General features: G+C 37.6%; 1 protein-coding gene across 1 annotated transcript in view; it reads left to right on the top strand.

The window, feature by feature from the left end:
- LOC140040926 (uncharacterized) overlaps nucleotides 1-20,520 on the top strand; it is a 45,322-nt gene extending 24,802 nt beyond the window's left edge. Inside the window, exons 21-26 of the mRNA XM_072087207.1 lie at nucleotides 418-3,711; nucleotides 3,873-8,471; nucleotides 8,631-9,583; nucleotides 9,819-9,916; nucleotides 10,287-10,482; nucleotides 10,867-20,520. Coding sequence (XP_071943308.1) covers nucleotides 418-3,711; nucleotides 3,873-8,471; nucleotides 8,631-9,583; nucleotides 9,819-9,916; nucleotides 10,287-10,482; nucleotides 10,867-19,009 — 17,283 coding nt within the window. The 3' untranslated portion in view covers nucleotides 19,010-20,520. The remainder of the gene's footprint in view (nucleotides 1-417; nucleotides 3,712-3,872; nucleotides 8,472-8,630; nucleotides 9,584-9,818; nucleotides 9,917-10,286; nucleotides 10,483-10,866) is intronic.
- The last annotated feature ends 639 nt before the right edge of the window (nucleotides 20,521-21,159 follow it).

Here is a 21,159-nt window from a genome sequence, read left to right as displayed (position 1 = left end):
ATATAAGAATTTTAGGATACACATACAGAATATGTATGTCCTCTGTTAAGCTACGGATTCCAGACGGGTGGCTCACGAAAAATACGTGTAGTGTCTAAAGCCTTGTCTACACTATCAAATTTTATGTGATAAAAAAATGTGATATGCCCATATATGGACATGCTGGTGTCATATCACTACCATATTTGAGTATATCACTACCATATTTTGGCACATCACACTTTTTTGTCAAACTAGTTTGATAGTGTAGACAGAGCTTAAGAATAGAATTCATACTAACTCATCCCAGATTGATTTAAATTCCAGTCTTGAGTTTTCTCTGGCCACTGGACCGAATCCAGGCTTACGGAGAATGTGAATATAGCTAAACTATACCATGTAAAAGTGTTCATTGGCTACTGTATCATTGTTTTGTAGGATCGGCTAGCAAATGTCACATATCCAGGTGTTTGCGTTTGCAACGAAGGATACTGGGGTGACACCTGTGAATACGAATGCCCTGGTGGAGCAATTAATCCTTGTTATGGTAACGGTGTCTGTTCCCCTGATGATGGCAGTTGTGGTTGTGACATCAACGCTGAACCACACTCAAACTGCAGTGTATGTGAACAAGGTTGGCTAGGAACTGATTGCTCGGTGAAATTAACAACGCTTTCTGAATATTTATACTACGGCATGTCGTTTGGCCAGGGACATTTCACAACATTTGACGGTGCTAACTACATTTTCTATGGCACTGGAGAACATATGCTGGTTCAAACTGCCAATCTCCTTGGACACATACGTCTTGTTCCTTGTTTTGTAACAGCTAAAACAACTTGTATCAACGCAGCAGCATTTAAGATAAATAGAGATACATTTGTCTTCCATGGTAGACTTGATGATAGTGATTTTGATGGAATAATCTGGCGTAATGGAAAAAGAATTGATATCGGAACAGTTATCCAGTTAGAATCTAATGTTTCTGTTTCAAGAATCTCATTTAATCATTACGAAATTAAGAACTCTGGATTGTATACAATAATTATTGTGGTTCAAGGAAGATATTTAGATCTAAGGTTACAATTTATTGACAATAGTGAATGCAGTAGTGCCATTGGTCTTCTTGGAAATTGCGATCAGAACCAACTCAATGAATTCATTACTAAAGAAGGATTAATTATCCAAGAAACAGCACTCAACCAAAGTAGTATCCATAGCATATTTGGATCATCATGGCGAATAAATCTGAACGCAACATCATTGTTTGTATACGGAGATGACGGAATTGGAGAGATACGTGACATTGAAAATTCAGCAGCGGGTTATGCAATTTTCTTTGATGACACCAGCATTGTTTCTAATGAAATTCACACATTCACAGATTCTGATGTCACCATTGAATTTAATCTCAAGATTGGAAAAGATCACACAGGTTGTGGAGTTGTCTTCTCATATGCAAAAATAACAACTTTTGCTCTGGTATACTGCGATAACTCATTCACTCTAATAGACAGCACCAACACTGTAATAACTGACTTTGGTGTGGTGGTTGATAACTGGTATCAAGTATCTTTAGTATGGGAGAAGTCAAACTTTATTCTCAGAATGTACCTCATTGATGCCTCTGGACAATCCAATAGAGCTATATTTACATCAACAATTAATATATATTCTCCAGGAGGTGTGTTTGTACTTGGACAATGGAAATCTCTACCATCAAATATTGGTGAAAGACCTTATAAAGGTTTTACTGGTACTATTGATGAGTTCAAAATATGGAATCGACGATTTGTGCTTTCTGAATTATTATTACACTTAAACCTATATATTCCTCCATCAACTGTCAATCTTGCAAGTCTTTGGAGTTTTAACGAAGGTCAAGGGTCAAGTGTTTATGATAGCGTTTCTACAGGACACTTAAGATTCGAACAAGATACTTTATGGCCAAGCTCGCAATGGGTGTATTCAGATGCAATTGTACAGCGTGAAAGTTACACAATTTCTGAATTATATTCTTTAAATCAATACAACACATCCTCAGCACAATTGCTAGAAAAGTTCTGTTATAATCTATTATACCAGCCTTCAGAAATATATACAGTTTGCAACAGTTTAGACCTCACTGACTTCTATTATCTACAGTGTGTAAGGGATGGGAAATTTTCCGGTTCAAACATCTGGACAATGGAGATATTTATGGCATATAGTTGGCATTGTATGGTAGTAAATCTATTACCAACTTTACCATCACAAAACCAATGTAACACATTTGTTGGTAGGCCATTTCCTGATTGGATAGGAGCATCATGCGATATCAAATGCGTTTCGAGAGAAATAAGACAGAACTCTGATCAGTGTATTTGTCTGGACGGCTACTGGGGAGAAAGCTGCCAATACCAATGTCCAGGAGGATCAGATAAACCTTGTGGTGACAACGGTGTTTGTGATCCTGTAGAAGGAGTATGCGAATGTCCACTATTTTATGACTTGGATTCATCCTGTATCACATGTGCATATGGCTGGTATGGTAGTGAATGCTCAATTGCTGTCGTAGACTTACAACCTGATGTCTCGTTTGCAGTTTGCTCTGTGTCCAGTTACTCTCATTATGTCAACTTTGACGGAACAGCATTTGACTTGCATTCAGATGGCGAATTTATTTTAACATCAAATGAGTTAATGACCATTAATGCCCGTCAAGTTCCATGTGGAAGCGATAGTCATTGCATAAATTCTGTATGGATAAATATTCAGACGGCTGATATTCAAGTTCGCGTTCCTTATACTGAAGACACAGAGTATGTTGTACTTGTAAACGGTTCTCCTTTTACAAGCAAACAAGCAGTAGATCTTGGAAATAACTTCATACTTGACAGAATATCAGGTGCTCAGTATAGTTTGAGTCATGCAACTCAGGCAAACATTACTATTACCATCGATACCCATTTCATTAGCTTGGTTGTAGCTACTGCAAGATCACTCTGCTCTGCAAGTTATTCATCAATATGCGGGCTCTGCGACGAAGACAACAGTAACGATTTTCCTATTTCCACCGGCACCTTTCTACCGGTTAGCAACTTAACATTTGCCATTCTTAATGGTCCATTTTCAGATGCCTGTAGAATTCCTTTCAACGTCACTACAAAGTTTATTTACAATTATGGTATTTATGGTGAAGATCGACACTTTAGTGACGGAGGTTTTAACCTCTTTTTTAACGATTCTGGGTGTATCTCCGAGTCTTTGGACAAAACTTTTGATCCTGATGCTGACGTAACAATTGAGATGTATGTGAAAGGAAAGGATGCTGTAGGATATGGTGGAACTTTGTTTTCATACATCAACATAGAAACTGACCACCGTTTTGCAATAACTAACGACGTGTACATAAAAATACATATTGACTATCAAGTGATAGTAACAAAGATTGTGACAACAACTAATAGATGGTGTTACATCGCATTTACGTATCATAGAGATTCTAGTGGCCTGTCACTTTACGTGATTGATGACAATGGTATAATGAACGGGTATTCGTACACTACAATGGAAGGATTGTTCTTACCTGGTGGAAAGATTGGACTTGGTCTTTGGCAATCTGGAAATAATCCAGAACGTGAAACCCCTCCAGCTACTAGATTTGTTGGTCACATTGATGAACTGAGAATATGGAAACAAAGACTAGATGTGTTAACAATTTGGCAAAGTTATACATTGAACATTATTGAAGTAAGTGCTATATAATTTTTTTAGATAGAAATTGTTTTTCCTCCTTAAAAGCAAACTTGATAACATTGCATCAGACAAGTCTACAATTTAATACAGTGAAAATATGTAAAATGATGTTACAAAATAAATAATAAATAATGGTTATTTTATTCATTTTGTAGAAAGCTGATGGCTTAAGTGGTCTATGGAAATTTTCAAATGGATTTGGATTTTCAACTTACGATACAATCAACAATTATGGAATTTTCTTTTCACAAGTAGGTGGCCCAATTTGGTGGCTCGGAAACGCCCCATTACAATCGGATCCTCTTACATCCACATCAAGTTCTGAAGTAAAGCGGGTGTATTCAAAATTTACATCGAATCCATCGAGAGAAGATGCAGAAATAGCATGCACAGAATGGATTCTACAAGGACAGATACGTATCCAGTGTGACACTTTAGGACAGTCTGCGGCACTTTTTTACTATGAAATGTGTATTGTGGATATAGCCTATGCAGGATCTTTGTATGATCTATCATTTGCTGTTAAAGCCTACAGAACGTATTGTGAATCAGTCCTTCAAAAAGAAATTGAGTTAAATTGTACGAATGTCGATGATTTTGAATTTTCTTTGCTACTTGGCTGCGATGGAACTGAGTGTATTTTCGGTTCTTTTGACGAGGTTGGTAATTGTGTGTGTGATGACGATCACTGGGGAGTTATTTGTGATAAGTCTTGCCCACTGGCACCTGACAATACATGTAACCACCATGGCTACTGCAATAAACAAACTGGTGACTGCCAATGTGAGATCAGATGGTCACCTCACACAAACTGTTTAGAATGTGACCTAGGCTGGTCTGGAGATGATTGTGCTGCTTTTGATGGGCCTCCTCCAGAACCGCCTCAATATCCAACATGCAGCATGTTTGGTCAGGGACATGTTATTAATTTCGATGCTGGACGGTTTGACTTTAAAGAAATTGGAGAACATCATGTTTTATTATATCCTAATGATATAAACATTCAGCTTCGGATTCTACCATGTTATACTATGTCTTCATGTGTTGTTGCTCTTGCTGTTTCAAAATGGAAAGAAAAAGAAACTATTATCTTGCGTGCAGGATATACAACTGCAGACCGGTTGCTTCTCTGGAACAATAACATTCCTGTTTACTACAACAAAACAGCACAGTTTAATACTTTTGAATTCGAACAAATTTCATCAGACGACTACGTAATTAAAGGATCTGACGTGTCTATACAAATTAGAGTAATTGATAGATATTTATCGTTTTCTTTGGAAGTGACTACATCATCTAAATGTGAGAGTGCAAGTGGAATTTGCGGATCATGTAATGATAACGTTGGTGATGACATCACATCTTACACTGATATAATATCTCAGAAGCCGTGGCTGGTGTCAGAAGAAGATTCACTATTCACTGGATTATACTACCAAGGAGGCTACTATGAACAAAGGAATATCACCGGTGGCGGGTTCTCCCTTCATTTTGATGATTCCAGTTTAGTATCAACTGTTGTAGAAGATACATTTGATGATAATGCTGACGTCACGTTAGATTTCCAGATAGTGTTTGACGAATTGAGTCCAGGAATAATCTTCTCTTATGGCTGCCATACATCTATAACGGTATATATTGACACAACTCTTTGGGTTGAAGTTGGCAGTGAAAGGTTTGATACTAAGATCGCTATAGACGATTCTGGTAAATGGTACCAGATTATTTTGGTGTGGATTCGAAATAGCAAAAAGCTTGAGTTTAACCTTGTATCTCCTATGGGTGATGTTACGCAAAAGTACCATATGTTTAAAACTCTTATTGACCCGTTCATTAACGGCGGATACTTTGCAATCGGTAAAAAACAACCATCAACATCAGGTTTTATTTCTCCTCAATCTCGAACCATTATTTACAATCCAGACTTAGAAGATCTAATAAGAACTAGTTTTATTGGATCTATTGATGAAATTAAAGTATGGCAAAGAGCTTTGATTTTGTATGATATTCAAAACAACATTGGTGTCAACGTACTAGAGACTTCTGAAGGACTTGGGGCACTGTGGAAATTGAATGAAGGCCAGGGTTATGATGTTGAGGATTATATTGGTTCATCTCATTTTACAGTCACTGATATCGACTGGGCTTCTAGTCCTACATGGAGATACTCGTACGTCAATATTCAAATCATTGAAACATTATATATGTTTTCGTTCACCGATCTGGAAACCGAATTTAGAATCACTCAAGCATGTGAAGACAACCTACGCTACTTAGCACTTTCAACATCTTGTAATGTCACCGAAGAAACAATTTCTTACTATATGTATACATGTGAGATTGACTATGCATTTTCGAACGATTTATACAGTGTTTTAGACTCAACTTTAGCTCTGGCAGACGAATGCCTTCCTGCAGGTATGTTACCAGCTGCGATTCTTTGTAACAGATTCACTGGTGTTTACGCACCGATATGGCGTGGAGGAAATTGTGATATCCAGTGTTACTTCCATGAAGATCCCAGAAACACTGAAAACGAGAAATGTGTCTGTGCCGAAGGATATTGGGGCAGTACGTGTAATAACATCTGTTATGGTGGTTCATCTTCTACTTGCGGTGGTCACGGATATTGTCAGCAGGAAAATGGTAGATGTGTTTGCGATGATAACTGGGATGATACTACAAACTGTATAACATGTTCACAGGGTTGGACAGGTTCAGACTGTTCTATTGTTGTGACTGACATTTCACAGGCGTTATCAAGTCGTTGTTCTGTCTTTGGTAATGGATTCTTCACGCAATTCGATGGATCAAGTATTTCATTCGTGGATACCGGTGATTATATATTTTATCAAAATGAACTTGTAGAATTCCAAATACGTCAGACGCCGTGTGGTGGTCAAGATGCCTGTGTGGAAGCTTTTGGGGTAGTTACAGCTACCACTGAAATAGTCATATCTGCCTCAACAGGTGACTCAATAGCACCGTTGATCATCGTAAATAATCAAACAATTGAAATTGAATCAAGTGCTACTTATGGTACTCAAAACAGTGAACTGGTTATTACGCGTGTAGCTGATGGACGTTATGACATCAAAATATCTGACATAGAAGTACGCATCCATTTATTCGGTATCCACATTAATATTGATATCGATACATCTGAGAATAGTTGCGCTACAAGTTTAGGATTATGTGGGCCTTGTAGCGTGCGTGAGACAACATGTACATCGACCGATGATGACCCAATATGCGCAATAAAACATCTTGGAATTGCTGTGTATTCAGGAAGATTTCCATTAAGCCAAGAGTTGTTAATTAGTGTGTGCAATGCTCTGAGAATCACCAGTAGCAGAAGTGTTTTTGTTAGGGCATACAGTGGCACAGTTTTCATAAACTATCCGGTAGATCCATCAGGCTATGCCTTGTTTTTCAGTGAATCTGGTGTTGTCAGCTCCGTTCTTTTGGATGGGTTACTCTCAGTTGAACAGACTACTATACAGTTCTATTTTAAACCATCGTCTTCATTCGGAACAATCTACAGTTACTCTAAGACTCAAACTTTCTCAATCTCACTTGAAAATGGCCTTGTCTATGTATATGATGGTGATTACTTTTATCCAACTGATATGTTGGTGTCAAATCAATGGTATTTGATGTCACTGGTGTACAACAGTTTCACTGGAAGGATTGACCTATATCTATCAGACTCTACAGGAATCTTAAGTTGGCGGTATATTAATATCAGACCACATGTTTATTCGTCTGAAGGAGGAACGATTAGTTTTGGAAGCTGGCAAACTCCATTAGGAGGTTATACCAATAGACCATCTAGTGGATTTGTTGGTTATATTACTGGCTTCTCGTGTTGGGGTCGCAGGTTCTCATCATCAGAAATTGAAATCAGTTATTCCCGTATTTACAGACGATATGAATCAAACTTGATAATATACTGGCCTCTCAACACCGGAATTGGCACAACTGTAGTGGACAGAGTGAGCAATGTACAACTTGTATTTCCAACATACAGACCTCCAATATGGACTGTGTATAACACGCCATTAAGAATCTACGTAGATATCACATTCAGACTATCAGTTTATTATACAAGCATTCACATACAAGACTACGCAATATCAACATGCCTTTCGTACATCTATGATGGTCCGCTTAGCGTAGAATGTTCTGTTATGATTTCATCAGCTCAGTATCATTACCACGCATGTTTATATGTCACAGCACTGACAGGAGATGCAACATCGGCTATTGGCGCGGTAATGGATTTCAGCAGCGAATGCCAAGTAGTTCTCAATCTGGATGAATGGCCAGCAGGAGCTCTTTGTAACAACTTTACTGACTTCCCAATATTATCAGGATCTGATTGTAACCAAGAGTGTTATTTTGGCAGTTACTCTAGTGGTGTTTGTAATTGTGAGCCTGGCTTTTGGGGTGAGCAGTGCTCTGGTTTCTGTGATGGTGGATCATTTTCACCATGTGATTATCATGGTAGTTGTAACGTGACAACAGGCAGGTGTGATTGCAGTGACAACTGGTTAGGAAGTACTGATTGTAGTGTGTGTAGTCATGGTTGGTCTGGAGCCGATTGTGCTTTAGTTGAGCTACCCTTACCAGAACGCCATGTTACCGTCTGTTCAGCAAGATCGGGCACGTTTGTGAATTTCAATGAACACTACTTTACATTTGAAGATATTGGAATTTATACGCTCTTAGAAGTTGAATCATTCAAAGTACAGGTAAAAATCTCTTATATAGTTATGAACCATTGTAAAAGTAGAACTATTAGATTATGTATATACAATTTGACTATTTAATAATATAACATTGTTTTAGAATTTATTATTATTATTATTATTAAACCAGATTGGATACAAATTTGAAATTTTTAATTGCAGATTAGTCAAGTTGTGTGCACAAGTGATGGAATTTGCTTGGATGCAATAGCAATGCAATTTGGCCAGACATCAGTAACAATTCGTCAAGATGGATCCTATGCATCTACACTCCATGTGAATGGTGAACATGTCTTTATTAATGGTAGCATGCAAACAACTGATTCAATATCCATTAGTCAGCCGAGTTCGAGCCAATACCGAGTGACGTCATCTGTTTTAGAACTAATCATCCACGTGTCGGTGATGAAGAACAATCTTATTGTGGACATTGAGATGCCAGAGACCACGTGTTGTAGAAATGTAACACAAGGAATATGTGGACCGTGTACACCATGTCAAGGGGGTGATAATTCACCTTCAATCCCTGGCTTGGTCGTCATTTATCCTACTGACTCTGTGGACATAATACATGTTAAATGCAGGTATACCGTAGTAGTGGATGCAGATATAATATTTTATGTTGATATTATTCCATACGTATATCAGAAAACATATGCCGGCTATTGCGTTTTTATCACTGATATATCTGTAACTGTGTCAGATGTGTACATTCCAAAAACTACATACACTGCGTTTGAGTTGATGGTGAAGTACAGTAGTAGAGGAACTATATTCTCATTCACAAGTAAATCAACATTTTTCATATCTAATGAATTTGGACAAATAACTATACATTATGGAAACCTGAACTATACAACTGATTTATACTTTGAAGTGAACTATTGGAACCAGGTGACTCTGATTTGGAATAGAGTGACATTGACACTTGAGATCTACGTGTTCCATATTGATGGCTCGTTTCAACGAAGAAGTTACACAGGCTTTGGTGGTGATATATTTCCTTCTGGAGGAAGCTTCTGTGTAGGAAGATGGCAGCCATCTCCAGATGGTAGTGGATTCCAGCCTAAGGATATGTTAATAGGGGAGATTGATGAGATAAGAATATGGGAAATGTAATGTTTATTTTCTATTTATTTTAGTGTTTATATTATAATGTGGAAAGTTGAAGATTTGCAAGCTATTGATAAAATTGAAATTAATTTAAATAAAAAAAAAAATTGAACGTAACCATTTTGCATAGCAAAGAATACATCCCTTTTGTAGTCCTGATCAACGCATTTAAATTTATTGAGAAATATTTTTGTAATTACATATTTTGATTATTATGTTTAATTTATTATTTTTCAGATACATTGATAATGTTGAAATTCTGAACCATTGGGGAGTGGACACAAGACCATCTGCACGTGGAATAGTACATCTTTGGAAAATGAACGAAGGAGAAGGTAAAGGATATACCAAGCATCTCTCTTAAGCTCTGTCAACACTATCAAACTAGATTGAGAAAAAGTGTGATGCCCAAATATTGTAGTGATATGATATAAATCATCATGTCTATATATAGGCACATCACATTGTTCACTTAAAGTTTAAAGATAGTTTGGTTAATGTACAGGTGGGTGGGGTGTGGAGCTGGGGAGCAGGGTAAAATGTGACTACAGTCAAGTTACACACATACTGTATACACAGTATATACATTTTTAGCATGCACCGTAATGCTTACAATTTTTTTGCCAACCTTGGCAGTTATTTGATTGCGGTAAACTGGTACAAGCTTTGTTTATACATTATTAATTATTTGTTGTATTTTTACAGACACTACTATTCATGATAGTGTTCCTTTGCATCCTGCAAACATTCCTATTCCTAACAATCGAGATATTTGGCAGAGAAGTGATGCACCTCTGGGACATTCAGTTGAGACAGAAGTGGTAGTGACTACAGAAGCACCTGTATATACTTGGCAAGAGGTGTTCTGTTTTTCCATATTCTTTGATGGACCCCTTTACAGGTATAGTAGATAAGTTTAGTTATTTTATCATTTTTAAATTAAATTAAATTGGAAAACACTCACTTCAGCAGTTAAGTAATTGTCTTGATGGTGTATGGGTTACCCCGGTGTCCCAGTGCTCGGCAATAGTTGATAGCTAATTTAGTTATTTTATCACTTTCAAATTTTGCTTGAATTAAATTGGAAAACACTCACTTCAGCAGTTAAGTAATTGTCTTGATAGTGTAGGGGTTACCCCGGTGTACCAGTTCTCGAAATTGTAAATAGATGAATAAGTGCTTACAACATAGTATATTTCTGCATGGACATGATGTGACCCTCTATGTGTGATATCTAAATGCACCTATAATATTACAGTAATTGTTTTATATAATTTTTTTCTAGTTATTGCCAGTCACTTGGTGAAGTGTTAACAAACGAATTCTACAAGGATTGTCTGTCTTTAACAACAGCTGAAAACAGTCAAGCAGCAGCCCTTGATGTTGTCATTGAATATTCAGACTTCTGCCAGGTTGTATTAAATCTAACACATTGGCCTGCTCAACAACTGTGTAACGACTTCACAGGCGCTCCATTCCCAATGTGGATTGGGGACAGCTGTGACATACAATGTGCGTTTGGCTATGCCAGCCCGGAAGATCGGAACATTTGTGTTTGTGACATCGGCTACTGGGGAACTGCTTGCGATCGTGTTTGCCCCGGTGGTGCATTTAACCCATGCAACGATGAAGGTGTGTGTGACGTCATCACAGGTTACTGTGATTGTTCGTTGAACTGGCAAGGCTCTTTGATAGACTGTAGCAGTTGTTCTGATGGATGGTCAGGTGGTGACTGCGTCACTGTCTACTCTTCAAGACATCTGCATATCTACATTTATATTAGACTATCTATAATTGGAAGTTTCTCTCAGATAACAACATTCTCTGGACACACGTTTACACATTACCATGTTGGGGAATACACACTAATTAGAACGATCCACCTGGATTTGGTAATACAAGCTCATTATGTTCGTTGCTATGGACAGTATTCCTGTATAAGACACATTGGCATTCGATTTGGTACTGTTAACAAAGGATTTTCATCAGTAGTGTTTAGAGGACCACGTCATCACAATGGAGGAATGTCAATAACCGTAAATGGTTACCCACAATCCATTGACACACTACTGGAGTTTGGTGGGTCAGGCTATGTTTTCCGACGGTTGTCATTTAATGAGATTCTTATAACCGGGCCAAGTGGTTTCTCACTTACCATAAGAACGGATGGTAGATATCTGACAGTTGATACCAGAGTACCTGATTGGTTTTGTGAGATAGCATCTGGTCTGCTCTTTGGAGGACTGTGTAATGACACTTCTGCCCAGCCTGATCTTTGGCTAGATCCAAATGAAAACACAACAATTGGAATCTGCTCGAGTATTTTACCTTTTCAAGCGCCCTCTCCACTCGATTCAAATATTGAGTACAAGTTCCTTATGGAGGATACAAGAGATAGTCTTTCCTCATCTGGAAATTGGATATCACCATCATCTGATAATATTTCTCGTTATTTAGATCATTGGGGTGTTGACCCATGTGACAGCATAATATCTACCTCCACTCAATATTTAATTATTAAAAGCTATGCTGGTTATAACGTTCAGTTTAGAAGATCAGTTATGTATATTCAAAACACTGTTTTGTTTGTCACTACTGGCTATGATATAACATTTGAGTTTCTATTGAGATGCGGAGATCCCTCTAACGATGGGGGTGTTGTATTGTCTTATGTACATGATACCAGTTTTATTCTTAATGTCCATGGAACAGTAAAGATTCACATTGGAACTGACATTTACGACACTTATATACCTCTTGAGGTTAATCTATGGAATAAAATAATGATTATTTACTCGGACACTGGCAAGCTTAAAGTATATATCATCTTTTCATCAGGTGAAGTTAAACGGCGCGATTTTGCAGTAACGGCAAGAATCTTCAGAACACGGGGTTATTTCGCCATTGGCCAATGGCAGCCGATTTCAGCAGCTGTCAACCAGATACCATTACCAGCATTTAATGGTGACATTGATGACTTCCGTGTGTGGAACAAAGTCTTTAATCCATCAGAAATAGCCGACTTCTGGACAAGGCATGTAAACGTGAACAGTATAGGTCTTGTACGTTCATGGCGGTTTGACGAGGGTGAAGGCTCGTACACTTACGATGATATTCATGGAGACATCCTTCAGATGCCAGTAGGACCGTGGGAACCACCAGTGTGGGTTTCATCCGATGCCCCTCGCTCTGCAGAAGATATAATCCCTCCACTTACGCCATCATTTCCAGATATAACTATAGAAGTACATGCACAATGGATATGTCATACCGTCTTAATGACGTCACCAATCGCAGACCACTGTGAAAACATCGACAAAGCAGTGACCAACATGTATTATACAATCTGTCTTCGTGAAGTTTCAGTATCAAATGACATCAACCAGGCGTTTAAGATAGCATTTGCCTATTCGGATATTTGCCAGTTAAACCTGAACCTAACAACTTGGCCAGCCAGGCAACTTTGTCAAAATGCCACTGAATTACGTCGCGGTACACAATGTAAGGGCATTTGTATATTTGGTGTGGAAGCTAATGAAAAATGCGAATGTTTTGATGGTTATTATGGAGAGACATGTGAAGGTATTTGCCCTGGCGGTTCAGAAAATCCTTGTAATAGACATGGTGTCTGTGACTTAAGTGGAAACTGCTTGTGTGAATTGAATTGGAACAGTACAGACGACTGCTCGTTGTGTTCACCAGAGTGGTATGAAGCTGACTGCACGTTAACCATCAGTTTAGTAGTCTACCAACACGTTCATGTGTCATTAACAACGCTATATGGATACTACACTACATTTACGGGTATTAGTTACTACTTTGCAGCATACGGAGAATACTATCTCTTCCGGCATTCTGAATGCGATATACAAATTCGACAAATCCCATGTTATCGTGATGCCGTCTGTATAAACGCAATAGCATTTCTATTGGATTCTGATACAAGATTCACTTTTCATGCTCCGTACGAAATTGGAGGACGAGCTGTAATATGGATCAACGAAGAGGAGATAATATTACAAACAAATGTTTTGTATATAAGACAGACTAACTGGATACTAGAGGTGGTGTCTCCAACTGTTTACGTTGTTAGAAGTTCGGTACATCTAGACATTGAAGTGGTCATCCAAGTTGTTGGTCAATACATCGAAGTTTCAACTGGTTTCCCAGACAATATTACAGCCAATGCTGGTGGTCTTATTGCATACGATGACTTTGATGTTGCTAGAAATATAAGCCAATCAGAATTAACCTCTTATCTCGTATCCAGATGGCATGTGACTATTATAGACAGTCTTTTCGTGCACGTATACGGTATCTATACTGAAGTCCTAGTACCCACTGGTGGAATATTCTCTCTCTATTTTAACGGTAACGCTGTAACATCAGAGCCTTTTACATTCACGTTTTCGTCTACCATCAATACTACAGATGTAACTATAGAGTTCCGTGTAAAACCGTTGAACAGCTACGGAGTCATTTTATCGTATGGATTAACAACACAATTTACGATTTTAGTAAATGGTACGGTGCAAATCATCATTGGTGAGCGTAGTTACGACACTGGAATATCACTTATAATCGGAGAATGGAATCGCATAGCTTGTGTTATTATAAGCCAGGGCAACATCTTACAATTTTATCATACAGTTTCTACGATTGGATTTAGTAGCACGGAGATATCGCTTACGGAGCCTGTTAGGTTTGAAGAAAATGGCATACTATCATTTGGACAATGGGTAATTACAACACATAGTGAATTTATTGTATTGAATTATACGTTCCATGGTGAAATTGAAGAATTCCGTATATGGAATACGACATTCTATCCTGCGTTTATACAACAGACAGTAAATATAAATATTGATATCACAGTGTATTCTGAATTCTTGGTGACGCTCATAAAATTCGACGTAGGAAGCGGAGGTGTAGTCTCAGAGCAAGCAAATGGCAATAATCTTATCCTACCAACAGATTCCTGGAATCCTCCTCGCTGGATATTCTCTGATGTTGATATTCCAACAGTAAACGGTTGGCCGTTCGGACAGCAATTTGATAATGAAACACTAAGCCGACTGGCCGTAGAAATATGTATTCGGCTAGAGGACATATGTACAAGTATGGACCGAGGAATGATTGAATTCTACTATATGAGTTGTCTGAAAGTTGTGTCTACAACTGGATCATTAGACTCTGCGTATGGCGTACTACATACCGTTTCTACGCGCTACTGTCGACAAATAGATGGTAGTGTTCCTGTTGGTACGAGCCTCCTCTGCTCTATTTTTGACGAACTTGATTTACCAGATTGGATACAAGAAACGTGTGATACGTGCTTATTTGGGGATACAACTCCAGATGATACATGTATATGCCTTGATGGTTACTGGGGTGCTGAATGTAGTAACACCTGCCCCGGTGGCGAAATAACTCCATGTTACAGCAATGGAGTCTGCCAAAGTAATGGAGAGTGCTTCTGTAACATCAACTGGCACCGCGATCACATTTGTTCGGTGTGTGCTACAAACTGGCTCGGAGATGACTGTGCCTTGTTTATATATCAATATCGTAGCATACATGTGTCGTATAGGTTCGTAGCGTATATCACAGGCGGGAATCAAATAACAACATTTGGTGGGGTATCCATCTATCTGAGAATCCACGGCGTATACAACCTATACACCTCTAGACATACATCGATTTACTTCAGATCAGCAATTGCTACTAATGGACATAACTTTGGTGATAGTTTTGACGCAGTGATTCTACACTCATATGGAAGGCAAGTAATCATACGAGCTTCAGCAACTGATCTCTCTAGCTATCGACCATATTTTTGGTTGGATGGCAGACTTCTCAATTTAGACCACAGAACAATCATCAACGAGGACATGTATATTATTCGTATTAATCTCATAACTTACAGAATACGAATCTTGTCTATGCCATTCGATATACAAATTACCGTTTTCCGCGGTCGTCTAGACATTGTATTTGACGTCACAACATCAGACATTTGTAATGACGTAGACATAAGTGGATTATTAACATCTTGTGATACTGTCGACGACATAGAAAGAGCAAATTGCCGCGGTAACATCACTGATACTGATCATTGTCGAGAAAATGTCACTCAAAGTCTCATTGATCAATATGCAGCTAGTTTCGTTGTCAACTTCAACGTCAACGCTTCGTTCGAATCTTATAACTCATTGCTACCAGTAAGAGGTGCTGGACTGTGCCTCTACTTTAACGATTACACGATTTCGTCTGCAGAATTAATACATTTACCAGCGAGTTTATTCACTTTGGAGATATCTTTACGAGTATACCAACACGGCGGCGTCATCCTCTCATACGCAACACCTCGACATGTATTTGCCATTGTAAACATCGAAAGCGGCGTTGCAATATATGTGGGAACACAACTATTTGAAACTGGAATATCATTGGAAGTTCTTGTATGGAACCAGATATCAATTGTTTGGAACCAACAGACGTTTATCCTAGAAGTGTATATCTTTGATCGAAATGGATTAGGTCGTGTTAAAGCTATTTCCTTACCTGAAAATACATTTGAAACCAATGGGTATTTATCTTTAGGACAGTGGCACAGCGTGTATCCAAACGACGTACCAATCCTTCCATCGGATCCGTTTGTCGGAGAATTAGATGAAATACGAATCTGGAATCGCCGATCAAACCCATCTATAGTGGTATCAAATTGGAATTTGAATGCAATGGGAGATACAGCAGAACTCACTTATGTCTGGAAACTATTTAATGGAGAGAAGGGTTTGTACGATTTGATAAACAACTCGCCATTGCATTTACCTGAATGGAATAGTCCAGTGTGGGGAATTGCTGATAATGATTTACCACTCGGACGACAACCGTTGCTTGACTTCCCACAATTCTTCAATCAGACACTAGAGGATGCTGCAGTTGGCAAATGTAGCGCCATCTTTGTAACCGGATTTGCTGTTGAAAATCGTTTTCTAAGCTATTTTGGACAGGCAACTGTTGATGCGTATTACTTGCAATGTGTCCGTGATATATCATTCCATCTTGAGCTCAGCGCTGCAATCGAGGCGACCGTAGCGTTTGCTGAACTTTGTATTCTGGAAATTGATGACGTCACCATCTCACCAGCTAGGCACTTGTGTAATGACTTCCCCGGCAGGCACTTCCCAGATTGGATTGGCGTTGACTGTACAACTCCGTGTGTTTTTGGAACGAGAGATACATTAGATATAGACGTATGCGTGTGCGAGTTTGGATACTGGGGAATTGACTGTGGACACCCGTGTCCTGGTGGTACTATTAAACCATGTTCAGGACACGGAACATGCAATGTAACAACTGGCGAATGTTTGTGCGACTCGCATTGGCTTGGATTTAGCAATCAATCGTCTACAAATTACAGTTGTGACGTGTGTACTACTGGGTGGATGGCGAATGATTGCGCTGTGAGTTATATTAACGGTGAACACCCCTCGGTCGGAATCGCTATCATCTACGGGGAATTGCATTTGACCACCGTAGATGGTGCAAGTGTGCGTATTGGTGTTCCCGGAGTAACGAAACTATTCGAATATGAAGACGTATTTGTTCATGCGATATTCCAGCAATGCAATTCAAACATTAATTGCCTTATGATGACGGAGTTAATGATTTTAAGCGGGGCCTTTGGGCTTTCTGTTAGTGTTGAGTACGGATCGTCAACAGAGTTGATTGTTTATGAAAACAGCGGCAAAGAGTGGGCACGAATAACATATGGAAAGTTTGAACAGCTCACTGGAAGTATTAGTATAAATTGGTATGAACTCAATTTAATAAACATCACAGTTAGTGACACTTTTAGTGTTTTGGTTGTACTTGAAGCGAACGTCATGTCCTGCATATTTGAACTCGATATTGAACACGTTAACGGCATGTTAATTGGGTCATATGATCAGGACCCTTTTAACGACTTGAACCCTGCAAACGTCACTGGTACCAACTTTGCAACCGACGTTCTTTCGCAGACGTATATGGACGTAACGGTATTACGTTTATTACAGATCGACGATAATGATAGATATAACCTACAGAGTAGATTTGATGACGTCACGTTTGAGTCTCCTGGCTATGCGTTACGTTTTTACGAAGAACGTTTGTCATTCGTTTCTGTCAACGTCTGGGAACTGCACGAATTTACGCTGGATGTCTGGTTCATTCTGCAGAAGGTGCCATCTGAATCGCAAACACTTTTAGAATTTACAACCGACACAAGACTCGTTTTACAGTTTGTTGCAGGAGGCCAGCTTCTTATTAAATTTGATGACATAGAAATTACAACCGATATTGTTATTGATAGTGGTAACTGGACATTTATTTCACTGACATGGAGAAGTTTCGATGGAAGAGTTTCTGTGTCCTGCTACGGACATAACTACAGAGTTTTTACAGTATTCAACATTTATACGGCTGTAAACGTAAGGCTCTCCACGGCAATCGTGATTGGTCAGTCCATTGACATCGGGTTGAATCAATTCCAGGGAACTATAGACAGTGTTTCACTCTGGCGATATTGTAGGACTGCTTCTGACATTGCCGTTAACATAAACAGGCACACTGAGGTAGAAGATGATGGGCTTATAATGAATATTCCATTGAATGAAGGATTTGGAAATACAACGATGCATTTACCAATGGAAGAAGATGAAGTTCTTGGTTATGTTATGAACCCAAATATGTGGATAGCGTCTAACGCTCCTATCTCTGTTCGACGTAACTACATTCCCGAATTTACGAATGAGACATATGAAGCGATGGCAATGTCAACATGCTATGAACTCTATTACACGGGGATACTGTTTACCGAGTGCGATGAATTACGCAGTACAAGGCAATTCTTCTTCGAATCCTGCATCTCAGATGTTGCAGTGTCACAGAGGCTAGATCATGCGGACGTGTCAGCGACTATGTTTGCGTTTTTATGTCAACGAACGCTACAGTTATCTACTTCAGCATTCTGTGAGCAGGGATACAGTTTATTATGCGAGCCCGTAGACGAAAATAATCAATGGTGGTGGTGGTTGTGGATACCAATACTTTTCTTTGTCGTATTAATGACATGGATTTGTTTCATTATGTACTGTCGTTACCGAAAACGTAGGATTGATGCGGAGAAATTAGATAGTAGCAAAACTGGTGGTGGCAGAACACAGTCCGCTGTGAGGTTAGCTTACGAAGAAGAAGAAACGACTTTGAGTCATCACGAAGAGACGACTTCGAGTTATGAAGAAAGACAAATGTTCCGTGCTTATATCGCCTCGGGAGAAGAACATAATGATAATGAAAATTTCATAATGGCCGATGAAGATGGTGCCCCAACACCAATCCCGATGATGACATTTAGAGAACCAACCGATTCTTTTTATTAGTATATTACACAAATCAATCTTATAAAATAGCGATAAAAGTCAATTCGCCAATAATTGAAGAATTAATTAATTGAAAACAAGAATAAAGATTTTTTTTTTAAAATATAATTTTTGTTTGTTTAAATTCAGCTATATATAATGAAGCAATCATTATTCTTTCTTTTATGAATTAATTGAAAACAAGAATAAAGATTTTTTTTTTTAAATATAGGCCTGATTTTTGTTTGTTTAAATTCAGCTATATAGTAATGAAGCAATCATATTCTTCCTTTTATGGATTTTTAAGAAATAAAAAGAAAATTTAAGATATTGGCCTATGGCCTGATTATTCAAGTGGAAATGTTTTAGTGTCAACGATTATAGGCAACGTCTCTTATAAGACAAAGATGCTCTCCAAGTGGTATGCCATCCTGAAATGACTAGTAGTAATTAGTACAGTCTTGTTTATTTTTATTTCATTTATATGTAATTTTACTTTCTCTAGACCAGAGATTCCGAAATAAACGATTGAATGAATGAATGAATATTATATGAAAAAAGAAGGCGGTTACTTGGTTGTGCATTCACTTTATCAAATGATTATTTTTTTTCAACTTTTTATTAAAATTAATTGTATTAAACTGTTATAGTCTACTTGCACTTTATAACTTTTGTTTACTTTACATAAAATATTTTTAAAAAATCACCAAGAGGTACAAATAACATCTTAAACGCTTGTCAAACGATTATCGCTAAGACAATATGTACATACTATATAAGAATAAGATTATATATGTTAAATGTCTTGTTATTTTAAGGTATAAAATACCATTATACGTTTTTAGAAATTAAGCATAATTCCTTTCACTTCTAGATGCAATTATATTTTTGTGCGGTGTATAGGCCTATTCAATTAATACAAACTTTCATTGACTTCTTTTAACATAAGTATCACAACAGAGACAAATGTAAATAGCAAACGTTTATTAATTATATTTGTTGTAAAGTAAGTCTAGGAAACTAATATTTTATAATATAGAAAAAACATTTAGTTTTGTAAAAGGAAGAAGAATAACCCGAAATATGACAAACAAAATATAACAACAACAAATTCTCATTTGTGGGAACAGCCCACTTTTATTGTACATAATGATGAAACAATGGATATTTAAATGATACTGCACAATCTGCGGTCAATAGGATAATGAATTATAGAAAATATGTTGATATTGGGTTAAAATCCATATATGATAACACAATTAAATATACAGTGAAAATGTGTATTACAGGGCCTAAAACGGTTCGTTATAAATTGTGATTATGTATAGGCCTAATAATGATAAAACGTTAACCTAGAAATTTTTTACAATAAGTAAAAATGTCTTGTAATATAACATTTACCCTTCCGGCACTTTGACACATTACTCGTGTATAGCATTTTAAATTAATATTATTCAGGTTTTTTTAATTATTATAATTATTAGCTAAGTTTCATTTAATATTTTATTGTATTCATCGCTTTCAAATTAAATACACAGAATGTAATTCTACGGTATGTTTCTTAATGTCATTACATTAATTATAGCATGTCATTTTATATATAGGCATACATAATGCAACATTTCAATCTGTAATGATTATGCACGATTATTAAACATCTAAAGCTCTGTCTACACTATCAGACTTTAGTGTATATACCCAAATATGGTAGTGATACGCTTAAATATGGTAGTGATATGACATCATCATGCCCATATATAGGCACATCACAAAGTTTGATAGTGTAGACAGAGCTTTACGCGATCATAATGAGAGGAGATCCAATTCCAAATTCTCGTGTTATCCTCATTTTCACACTTGCAAATTAGTTGCACTTTAATTTTAAGAACATTTTATTCCAGACACGCCCACGACGTACCTATAATACTTTCAAATCCACAATACGTTATTTATGAGAGGTTAGAAGTACATTATGGATAGAAGCTTTAGTCATTTTAATAACCAAAAGATGTGAGCTTACGGTATATTTGGGAATACGTGCTTTTTAGCCGTTTGTGGTCGCTTAGTCAGCCGTGGTTATTCTGCACATTTATTTACTGCGGTGCGTAATCGTGGAAAAGGAAATGGATATATCGAATTTTCCTTGTTAATCATAATTTTAAAGATAGGAA

Source organism: Antedon mediterranea, chromosome 2 (assembly GCF_964355755.1).
Source record: "Antedon mediterranea chromosome 2, ecAntMedi1.1, whole genome shotgun sequence".
Classification (NCBI taxonomy): Eukaryota; Metazoa; Echinodermata; class Crinoidea; order Comatulida; family Antedonidae; genus Antedon; species Antedon mediterranea.
Note: the sequence above shows the minus strand (reverse complement) of the source record. Positions and strands in the feature narration are given on the sequence as shown.